This window comes from Geotrypetes seraphini, chromosome 4 (assembly GCF_902459505.1).
Source record: "Geotrypetes seraphini chromosome 4, aGeoSer1.1, whole genome shotgun sequence".
Classification (NCBI taxonomy): domain Eukaryota; kingdom Metazoa; phylum Chordata; class Amphibia; order Gymnophiona; family Dermophiidae; genus Geotrypetes; species Geotrypetes seraphini.
Genome location: NC_047087.1, coordinates 186,806,414 through 186,818,553, shown reverse-complemented (window position 1 = coordinate 186,818,553; position 12,140 = coordinate 186,806,414). Strand labels below are relative to the sequence as shown.

At 46.4% G+C, this 12,140-nt stretch overlaps 1 protein-coding gene across 7 annotated transcripts in view; it reads left to right on the top strand.

The window, feature by feature from the left end:
* MCU (mitochondrial calcium uniporter) overlaps positions 1-12,140 on the top strand; it is a 449,047-nt gene that overhangs the window by 371,626 nt on the left and 65,281 nt on the right. For all 7 annotated transcript variants that reach the window (XM_033940609.1, XM_033940608.1, XM_033940612.1 and 4 more), the window contains one exon: positions 7,875-7,910. In XM_033940609.1, the coding sequence (XP_033796500.1) occupies positions 7,875-7,910 (36 nt within the window). The remainder of the gene's footprint in view (positions 1-7,874; positions 7,911-12,140) is intronic.

Here is a 12,140-nt window from a genome sequence, read left to right as displayed (position 1 = left end):
TATTCTGCCATAAAAACTTGATGATAATCATCAAGTTGCTAGCACTCGAACACAAGTCGATGGTACCTAACATAGGAAATTACTGTTTCCCCGTAACAGTATTCCCTCACAGTCACAGAAAATCTTAAAAGGCAGGCCATAGAGCAAGGAAAAGATAACTTAGCAAGAGCAGGGAGGGTGTGGTCAAGGTAGGATAAAATTTCTCAATCTAGCTCAGTCACTAGAGGCCCAGAGGAGAGGAGCAAAAGTCCTCTACCCTATGGGGATAATAATAATAAAAAAAAGGTCCAAAAAGTGTCCTAAATGGCTACTTGGACGATCAAAAAGCCTGATTGTCCAAGTACCCATAACCAAAGTTGGTTTTTAGACGCACAGAGAGAAAAGAGGCGTGTTTAGAGGAGGGGAAAGGGCGGGAGGGGGGCTGACCTACACCTAGGCTTACAACAGGTATAACCAAAACCTTAGGCAGGTTGCCTAGTTGGCACTTATACGTTTTTGACTTAGACCAAGTCAAGACACGTCTAAGTGCCGAAAACAACCTGCCTGCCCCTCCACCGCAAGCATCGCGGCAGGAGAAATGCCTCATCTCCCCTACCGCGATGCCATCACTCCTCTACCCGAACTGCTGCGAACCACGGCAGGAGAGATGCCCTCTCTGGAGAACAGTAGGCAGACTTTTCTCTGGGGCTGTCTTGGCTCCTTAATCTTCTTCTCTAATTTCTCTTTAGTTTCTGGGGTGCCTGGCTTCACTTCTGTTCATTCACATCTCCCTCCAAGGGACAATACTTAGTCCTCTCTGCAGGGCACTACTGCAGTGTTGACTTGGCTTCTTCCCACTCCTGGTCCCAAACTCCCATCCTGAAGTTTCTTACTCCTTTCTACCTTTTTGCATTATCCTTTCATGATATGCAAATATCAACTGACTTTGATGCAGGAAGACCACCTTTACACAGCTGCTTCACTCCAAATTTTCCAGCAGACCTACAGCTGTTTTCTCCTTGACTGGGAAAATCGTGCACTCTTTAGTGTGCACCAGCTTTGAGGGTTGGCCCTTCCCAAGAATCAGCACCAGCTCTGTCTATATTTCCACTGCAGACCAGTATTTCTGAACTGCCCCAGTTACAGTTTTCCTGGCAGCAGTTCAGCTTTCAGTTCTTTTCTAGGTGCACAGCTTGGAATTCAGGCTCCTTTGCTCTGCATTTCTACAAAGCCAGCTTCTTAATAGCCCCAGTTCTGGAGCCTGGACCGGATTTCTCAGCTGCTCCAAAGAAGAAAATGGAAAGAAGAAAATGGAAGTTACTGCAGCTACTTAATATCTGTGGTACTGCAGCAGTCCTTAGTTTGACTTTTCTGCTGCTTTCTCTGTCTCAGATCAGCTTCTCTGCTGATTACTCTCATGTACAGGCTCTTGTTGATTAAGGAAGGCTTAGGCACTTTCTCTCACTTAACTACTGTTCACCCAACATGCTGTGCTTCCTCTTATCTACCTGCAAACTACAGGTCAGTCAAGTTTCCAGTTTGTCAGAACTCTGCTGTTTGTAGCTCACTCCAGTGGCGTACCTAGGGTATGTGGCACCCGGGGCCCATCATTTTTTGACACCCCCCCCCCCCCCCCCATGTAAAAAATTTTTTTTTTTTTTTTTTTTTTTTGCAATAACCATGAAATGGAATAAATGGTCAGAATAGAAACAGGCAGTGAAAATTTTCTTATATTCCAAACATAACATAACATAAATATGTCTAAATTGTCATGACATTAGAAGTACATATGGAGTAGTTGCAGGTGATGCTTGGGACAGTTCTGATTGTGTTAGTTCGGTTTTATGTGTTTTTTGAATAGAAGGGTTTTTATTTCTTTTTGAAGGTTTTGCAGTCTGTGGTTGATATCAATTGGTTGTAGAGTTGGGGGTCGAGTGTTGCAGCTCGAATGGCTAGGAGGTTGTCGAACAGTTTTTTTCTTTTGACGTTTTTGGTTGGAGGGTGTGTGAATGGTGCACAAGTTCTCCTATGTCTGTTTGAAGTGGATTGAATTATTTAGCTGAAGAAATTAGTTACCCCCCCATTCCACACACATTAATTCTCTTCCATTTTTGTTCCCATTATAAAAAACACTGATAAGTTCCCAGAAAAAAAATACATTAAAATAAGAAGTGAAAACAAAGGCCCCTACAGATGAGAACATAACATAAGAATAGCCTAACTGGGTCAGACCAATGGTCCATCATGCCCAGTAGCCCATTCTCATGGTAGCCAATCCAGGACACTAATACCTGGTCAAAACCCAAAGAGTAGCAACATTCCATGCTACCGATCCAGGGCAAGCAGACACTTCCCCCATGTCTTAATAACAGATTATGGACTTTTCCTCCAGGAATTTGTCCAAATCTTTCTTAAAACCAGCTACACTATCTGCTTTTACCATAACTTCTGGCCACTTCATTTTTAAGTTTAGATCTTTCCTTTCAAACAGAGACCTTGCTAGATGTCAAATACAGCACAAGGTAACTTCACATGGACTTAGCTGTGCAGGAAATGTGAATCTCCTCATACACCCACCATATAGTGCAAAAATGTGCAAAGGTCTGTTTTTTTCTTTCAATCACTACATAGCCTAATGCCACACAAGCAGCGCTGTTACAAACATATTCTGTAGGTCAATGCTAAGGATAACAAAGTTTCCTTCCTTGGACCAGAAGGAGATAAACCACTGGAAGAGATCCCAAAACAACACCCAAAGACCCACTCAGTGTGTGAATCAGTTGAGTGGAGTGGACTAACTGGGGGGTGGAAATGGGCCCGGAGTTTGCTCAGCAAAATTTCCCAGACCACCTCTTCCTCTCAACACATTGACACGCTGCCACCATCACCACTAGGAACACCTCACTGGGTAGGCCAGCTATGCTATAAACTTTATAAAACACATTATTATATTTTCTTATAAAGCACATATTTTAACTGACCTCTCTGACATCCTCAGCCTTTCCATTCACAAAAATAGAAGGAAGAAAAGTTCCCATTTCCTGCTGTCTCATGTCCCCGGCCTATACAATATTTTTTTTCTGCAGACCCTTCAAAAGTCTGACCAAATCCTCGTTTCACTTGCATTATAAAGTACTGAGGATGCCATCTCTCCCCAATCCCAGGTCCTAAAGTCTAAGACAGTAGCGCAAACTAATGCTGCCAGATACAGGAAAAAAAAATTTTGATTCGATTCAGCCCTATTGAATTGGTTTTTCAATTCGATTTTCCTGCCCAGTTGGGTGATTTTTTTCAAAACTCCTGGTGGGTTTTATAGCTTTTTCACCCCCTTTGGCTTCTCCTAACCACACTGGCGCTGTGGTGTAAATAAAATAAAGAAACAAAAAGGACTTTTCCTCTTTCTGTTAAATCCTAGCTCACGTTTGCAGTCCAACATCAGCTCTGGCAGGATACACATTTCAAATCTGACATGTTATAATCACAAAACAGAAAATAAAATTAATTTTTCTACCTTTTGTTGTCTGGTTATATTTCAAATCTTGTTGGTCCAAGGCTCTGGTTTTCTTCTGATAACTTGCTTGCCAGGGTCTCCTTCTTTCTGCATGCTAACCATCCATCTGCCAACTCTGTCCTCCCTTTCCATTTCCCTTCCCTTCCCAGGAAGTCTGGTATCTTTCCTTTTTTTCATCTCCCTCCACAGATCCACCTTTTCTTAAATACCCTTTCATCCGGCATCTCTCCCTCCTTCCCCACCATCCCAGAGTCCACCATCTCTCCCTTTCTTTTCCTAATTACCCTCCTATCCAGTATCTCTATCCCTCCTCCACACCATCCCTTGTGTCCAATTTCTCTCCCTTTCTGTTCCTTCCCTCCCTAAATCCCATGGTCCATCATCTCTCTCCCTCTCCTCTATTTTCAGACCCATTATTTCTTCCCCCCCCCAAAGTTTGGCATATGCATGTCTCTTTGAACACCCCATTCCCTCCGTGTACTTCTAAATCATGGTCCCCCCCCCAAAGGCCTGTCCCTCCTTAAAGGTCTGCCTGTCCCACCTTGAAGGCCTGCACCCCCCTTGAAGGCCTGTCCCTTCCCCTTGTAGGCTTGTCCCCCCCTTGAAGGCCTGCCTGCCTGTCCCCCCCTTGAAGGTCTGCACCCCCCGAAGGCCTGCACCCCCCCGAAGGCCTGTCCCCCACTTGAAGGCCTGTCCCACCCTCTTGTAGCTTCTCCCCCCCCTTGTAGGCCTGTCCCCCCTTGAAGGCCTGCCTGCCTGCCTTTCCCCCCTTGAAGGCCTGTCCCCCCTTGAAGGCCTGCACCCCCTTGAAGGCCTGCACCACCCCCCTCGAAGGCCTGCACTCCCTTGAAGGTCTGCACCCCCCCCAAAGGCCTACACCCCCCCCCCCCGAAGGCCTGCACTCCCCTGAAGGCCTGCCTGCCCCCCTTGAAGGCCTGCACCCCTTGAAGGCCTGCACCCCCCCTTGAAGGCCTGCACCCCCCCTTGTAGGCCTGTCCCCCCCTTGAAGGCCTGCCTGCCTTTCCCCCCTTGAAGGCCTGTTCCCCCCCTTGAAGGCCTGCACCCCCTTGAAGGTCTGCACCCCCCCAAAGCCTACACCCCCCCCCCGAAGGCCTGCACCCCCCTGAAGGCCTGCCTGCCCCCCTTGAAGGCATGCACCCCTTGAAGGTCTGCACCCCCCCCCGAAGGCCTGTCCCCCCTTTAAGGCCTGCCTGCCTGCCTGTCACCCCCTCCCCCTTGAAAGCCTGCTTGCCTGCCCGCCCGCCCCACCCTGAAGGCCTGATGCCCCGACCCACCCCGAAGGACCGCTCGCCCCCCTGGCCTCCCCGCACCACCTATGAAGCAGCCGCAGCAGGATCGCGAAGTCAGCGTCAGCGATCCCTCGCTGCTTCCTGCGCCACGGTCCCGCCCCTCCTCTGACGTCAGAGGAGGGGCGGGATCGCGGCGCAGGAAGCAGCGCAGGGATGCTGACGCTGACTTCGCGATCCTGCTGCGGGCTGCTTCACAGGTGGTGCAGGAAGGTCAGTGGGGCGAGCGGTCCTTCGGGGGTGGCGGGGGACTGAACGGCAAGGCCGGGAACACCCCCTTAGGGCTGGCACCCGGGGCGGCCCGCCCTCCCCCCGCCCCCCCCCCTAGGTACGCCACTGGCTCACTCTAAAGCCAATGTCCTTCAAGTAAGGCAGAGTTTCCAAGACTACATGCATTTATCAGGGCAGGATTAATTCGTCGAGGGCCCCTAGGCACATAAGTACACTGAGCCCCCTGCCCGCCCCACCCCACCATGTGCCCAGGCGGAAACAAGAAGCTACATCAGAGGGAAGCTTTGGGCAAGCAGCACTGCTTGCAAAATTACAGTTCCCGTTGCCTTTCTTACCTGCATTGCTTGCTTGTCTTACTTTCCGTCAATGGGGGGGGGCCCGCGTTGCCGATCGATGTTGGAGGGGTCCATCGCTGTTTGGAAAAAAAAATGTTGATGCTCTCCTTCATCGGGCCCCCCTGACCATTTCGGGCCCTAGGCACGTGCCTACTTGGCCTATTGGTTAATCCTGCTCTGGCATTTATACTTTTAATGGAAACATGGTGTAATGAGAACAACGTCTGGGGCACTGTGCTACCAGGATACAAACTATACCGCAGACACAGAGTAGGACAAAAAGGTGGGGGTATTGCCCTATACATAAAAGAGGGAATTGAGTCTACCAGAGAGAACACGCCGGAAACGAATAATAAGGTAGCATCTCTATGGGCCAAAATGCTGGGAATAAATGGAACTAATACGAAAATCGGCATTTACTACTGACCTCCAGGGCAGTCCAAAGAGACTGATGGAGGAATGACGGCTGAGATTAAACACGAATGCAAGGGAGGCAACACAGTTATCATGGGCGACTTCAATTATCCGGGGATAGATTGGAACTTAGGCTGCAGTAGGGAAACCAAGTTCCTGGATGCTTTAGGCGATTGCTTCCTGGAACAACTTGTCAAGGAAAATACAAGAGGTAATGCAATTCTGGTTCCAAGTGGGGATTTCCAGCAGCATTATCTGGATAATATCACAGCTAGTCATTTCCAATCAGCTCAATCCAATCCAGAGTTGGAAGCTATCTGGGTACTGCTGGTATTCAGTGCTGGTACTCGGAGAAATATCCAGGTAAGTTAGGATAGCAAATGAACTATCCTGTACTGAATATCAGTAGCACATGATAACATCAGTGGTAACTCTCTACTCAGATATGCATTGCCGATATCCAGGTAAGGTATCATCTGACACTGACTTTCCAGATAGAGATTAAATGTCATGGTTGGCGTTTGAATTCAGTACTGACTATGCTGTTTAAATATTGGGGAGCTAGTTTACAAAGAAGAAAATGGAAGTTACTGCAGCTACTTAATATCTGTGGTAATTTTTCAAAGCAAATATATGAGAGATCTTCCACTTTGAAATGAGCACAAACACCATAGTTAGAAAATATCCATAGGCTTTGAATCTATTATTTTAGCCTATTCTTATTTCTTTTTTTTATTCTTCTTTCTTATCTATCCTATTTTAATTGTAGTTCCTTTTCCCTTATTATTGTATCTTTTTTTTGTATCTTTATAATTTTTTAATTTCTATTTTTATCTCTTTACATTTTTACTGCTTTTGAGGGCAAATAAATATAAAATAAGCTTGGAAACAAAGGGCTCCTTATACAAAGCAGTGCTGCTGATTAGTGGCGCACTGAATACAAAGAAGCCCATGGGAATAAAATGGGCTTGTCTGCATACAGCGTGCCACCAACTCAGGGGTCTCAAAATCCCTCCTTGAGGGCCACAATCCAGTTGGGTTTTCAGGATTTCCCCAATGAATATGCATGAGATCTATGTGCATGCACTGCTTTCAATGCATATTCATTGGGGAAATCCTGAAAACCCGACTGGATTGCGGCCCTCAAGGAGGGACTTTGAGATCGCTGCACTAACTGGTAGCACAGCTTTGTAAAAGGAGCCCTAAGTGATTATCTGATCATAGAGTGCCAACTAGCTCCAAAATTGTCTGGCAGGGTTGATCTAGTCCTGGGCTTTATACCATTGCATACAGGGGCATATAGTTCTGATCTCCCAATTGTACTCCTTAAGTAAAGCAACCATACAAGTCTCTGCATATGTGGTTTTAAGATTAGAGCTAAATCATTCCCACTGGGGGAATCTGAAGTCATCTGGCAACCCTGTCTTCTCACTATGTCCTTACTGGAATGACCACAAATAAGCTTACTCATTCCAGTTCCTCCAATCATTTAAACAATGAAACTAATTAAATAAGTTGAAGCAGAAAATTTTTGTGTTTTCCTGTGTCCCTAGCATTAGAATCCTGCATTGACGTGGCAATACAGACAATATCTTTTCCTTCCTCAACCTCCACCTTTGCAGCAAGGTCCAATGGAGAAAATAACATTGATGACCAAGATCTCAGGACAAAGCAAAAAGTTCTTAATATAAGAAAAATCCCCCCCTCCTTTACTAATGCATAGCGCAGGTTTTAGCGCTGGTAACTGCTCTGACGCTCATAGGAATTCTATGAGCTAATACCTGTGCTACGCATTAGTACAGGAGGGGGTTTGTGAGAAACTAACCTTTCATGATCTAGGTCAGTGGTTCCCTGATCTAGGTCAGAGGACCACCAGGCCAATCGGGTTTTCAGGATAGCCCTAATGAATTTGCATGAGAGAGATCAGCATATAATGGAGGTGTCAGGCATGCAAATCTGCTCCATGCATATTCATTAGGACTATCCTGAAAACCCGATTGGCTTGGTGGTCCTCCAGGACAGGGTTGAGAACCACTGATCTAGGTGATCCTAGTAAGCAAAAATCATTTTTAATTATTATTTTTTATTTATTTTCAGATGGAAAAGGATGGTACCATTCTGTTCAAGAGAATGGTAAGTGGTATTGCATAGTATCCTATAATATATAAATACTGTATTAAGTTGTACCCTTTGAGGCCTATATTCAGTTGGCACTAAGTAGCATACTGTCTGCCAGACTGTTTCTGGTGACCAGCATGGAATATCCACTTTTATTATTAGCTGTGGCACCTTAACTGGTTATGCCAATAAGTCATCTATTATGGGATTCTCTGGTATTTGTCACAGGTTATGGCAATTTACCGATCATTTAGAACTCTGAGGTCTGCGGGTGCAATGTGACTATCGGTGATGGACTTCTCAAAAGTGCAGCATGAGAACATGAGAGCTTCTGCTTTTTCCATCATAGGAGTAACTCTGTGGAACAAGTTAACTGGATCACAAAGAGCTCTCTCATTGATATTCAAAAGTTCAAGAAAATGCTTCTTTGTAGAAGCATAGTAATGAATGATGATTCTTGTTTACTCTGGTTTTTGCTATATAATAGAGCACTGTGGATTAATTGTTCTTACAGTAATTGCAGCCATCTTGGATAACTTACGCTCCTTATTTAGCAAGGGCCACAATGCCCTGATCATGCAATTTGACATGATTTGGTGGATCACGAGAAATTGTTACAATGCTTGGACGCAATTGGCATCAGAGGAGAGGTATTGGACTGGTTCCGAGGTTTCCTTATATCCCACACCTATCAATTATGTTTCAATTACAACCTCTCTAATACCTGGAGCAACCCATCTGGAGTTTCTCAGTGGTCACCACTATCCCCACTGCTCTTTAATGTTTATATGTCATCATTAGGTGCACAACTGGCCCAGTGAGGAATAAAATTATTTAGTTACGTAGACGACTTTACAATCATTATCCCATTTGCCACTTCTCTCTCTGAAGCTACCCCCATGGCAACAAAAGTACTAAACTTGATGGAACAATGGATGACTGAATTTAGACTGAAGCTTAATTCAGAAAAAAACAAAATTTTTTGTAGCCTCGCCACACCCATTTGTCACTAAACATCACTATGCATCAACAAACTCAGTTACCCTATTCAACCTACAATGAAGGTTCTGGGAATAATACTTGAGCAAGGCCTAACCATGAAAGATCAAGTGGACTCATTGGTTAGAAAGGGTTTCTTTACTCTCTGGAAGTTTCGGTCCATCAGAGCATACTTTGACGCTTCATCATCCAGAATTCTGGTATAATCCCTTATACTAAGCCATCTTGACTACTGTAATATCGCCCACCTGGCAATCTCCCAGAAGAACATGCAGAGACTACAACTGGTGCAGAACTCAGTGGTTAGGCTGATTTTTGGGTTGAAGAAGTCCGATCACATAACCCCTTCCTACCGACTCCTGCACTGTTTGCCAATGGAGGCACGTGCGAAGTAGAGAGTTGCGCGGGGACAGAAATCCCACCCGTCCCCACCCGTCCCCGCCAAAGTCCCACCCGTCCCCACCCGTCCCCGTGAGGACTCCCACCCGTCCCCACCCGTCCCCGCGAGGAATCCCTCCGTCCCCACCCGTCCCCGCGAGGAATCCCCTCCGTCCCCGCCCGTCCCCGCGAGGAATCCCCTACATCCCCACCTGTCCCTATAAACTACAGAAATAGTTATTTCATTTAATTATGCTACTGAATTAAAGGCTCTGGTAGAAACTCATTTAAAAATAAGCAAAAAGACTTTATTAATTTGGAAATATTAATTGGGAAGAATACATACTTTGTAAACGGGTTTCTACCAGAGCCTCTAATGTTTATAAATTTTTATCAACACAACTAATATACTACTTTATCCTTAAGCAAAAAAAAAAATAATAATTTTTTTCCTACCTTTATTGCCTGGTTTCTGCTTTCTTCATGTTCTCATTCAATTCCTTCCATCCACTGCCTCTCTTCTCTCTGTGTCTTCCATTTGCTCTGTTACTGTGCCTCTCCCTTTCTCCCCCCTCCCAAATTGGTCTGGCACCCATCTTTTTCCCTCCGCTCCCCCCATAGTCTGGCACTTCTGTCTTCTTCCCTGCCAGCGTCTTCTTCCCATTCCCTCTTCCCCATTTCCTTTCAGTGTCCTTCTCCCCCACCATCTTCCCCATGTCCTGTCAGGCAGCATCCTTCTCCCCTCTCTGCCTTCCCCATGTCCTTTCAGCGGCCTTCTCCCCCCTCTGTCTTCCCCATGTCCTTTCAGTGGCATTCTCCACCCCTTTGTCTTCCCCAGTGCTTTCAGGGTCCTTCCCCCCCTTCCTCCCGTTTACCCCATGTCCTTTCAGCGGCCTTCTCCACCCCTGTTTTCCCCATGTCCTTTCAGCGGCCTTCTCCACCCCTGTTTTCCCCATGTCCTTTCAGCGGCCTTCTCCACCCCTGTTTTCCCCATGTCCTTTCAGTGGCATTCTCCACCCCTTTGTCTTCCCCAGTGCTTTCAGGGTCCTTCCCCCCCTCATCTCCCGTTTACCCCATGTCCTTTCAGCGTTCTTTTCCACCCCTTTGTCTTCCCCAGTGCTTTCAGCGGCCTTCTCCCCCCTTAAGCGTCTTTTCTTCTCCACTCCACCTTTCCTCCCTCCCTGCCTCCACCTTTGTGGCGCTTTTGCACCCGACCGACAACAGAACAGGCCCGGTCGGACAAATCTCCCTGTCCTGTAGCCGCGAATCTAAATTACCTTCTTACAGCAGCTGGAGTAGTGAAGCTGCTGTAAGAGGTAATTTAGATTTGCGGCTACAGGGCAGGGAGATTTGTCGGCCGGGCCTGTTGTCGGTCGATCGGGGGACCTGACCGGCTATGCACATTCTTCGGGGCGGACCGCCCCCTCCCCCCTCTTTCGTTCGCCATTGCCTTCTCCCTACCTGCCCTGCCGCACACAGCCGACCGGAAGTCTTCCTGATGTCAGCGCTGACGTCGGAGGAAGGGAGGGCTTTGCTTAAGCCCTCCCTCCGACGTCAGCGCTGACATCGGGAAGATTTCCGTTCGGCTGTGTGCTGCGACAGGGCAGGTAAGGAGAAGGAGACTACTCTCGCGGCTCGACCAACCCCGCTGCGATCCAACCCCGCAGGAACCCCGCGACCCTCGGAGGCGTCCCCACGGGATCCCCGCGACCCTAGGGGGCGTCCCCACGGGATCCCCGTGACCCAAAGGGGGAACCCGCGGGATCCCCGCGGGTCCCGCGGGATTCCCGTCATCCCCGTTCCCGTGCAGCTCTCTAGTGCGAAGTTTAAGCTGGGATGTTTCTGCTTTAAGGCACTATACGGTTTAGCCTCTAAATATATAACTGACCTCTTCTCCTTCTCAACCAACAAATATAAGAGAACCTCACACCCGAAGTTCATCACCCCACTGGTTAGAGGATGCAAATTTAAAAGACACCATCAACATCTCTCTTTTGAAGCAGCATTATGGAGCAAAAACCTGGAAAAATTACTTAGGCATACAAACAACTATGGTGAATTTAGGAAACACCTAAATACATATCTGTTCTTGAATTACCTAGCTGATCCGCACAATCTCTCCCACAACAACTGCTCTCATAAACTGTTAGTCACTAATCTCCAACTATGTAAGTTCTCCTCAATTGTAGCATTCTTTTTAATCATTGTAAACCGCATAGAATTTCACGGTCCTGCGGTATATAAACTGCTATTATTATTGCTATTGCATGATTTAAAATGTTTATTGACTGTATAGATTTTCTTTTTTGTATGGTTTTAGTTATTTTATGAATGTTATTTGTAAGCCGCCTAGTAATAGGCAGTTGAGAAATTTGTTATATAAATAAATAAATAAATCTCACCATTTTAATTCCAAAGGTCTTACATTCTTGCATTGTCTTAAAGTTTCCTTTTTGTATTCTCACCATAAAATCATTGGTATAGTGGTCAGTTTTCTAAAGGTTGTCTGACAAAAGTGACATCCTGGTTGGTTTTGCAGTTTTTAATATGATATCTATATAAGTTGATCCTGGTCTTTAGCATCTGGCCTGTTTCACCAATGGAACATCCTTATTTGCAATTTTTGATTTGAATGATACATTAGAAGATGAACATTACATTGAATGACCATGGGATCCTTTGAGATGTGCTTGCAGTTTGCAGCTTGCCACACCGCAAGGATGTGTACCATTTTCTTCTTCAAGGGTTAAGTAAAAGTTATGTGTGGAATTCTGTGTGGTACCTACTGATGCCTAAGTTAAGGCGCCCTCCAATGTCTAACGATGCCTACCTGAAAAGTAGGCAGGGTTAGGGTGGAGAATAGGCTTG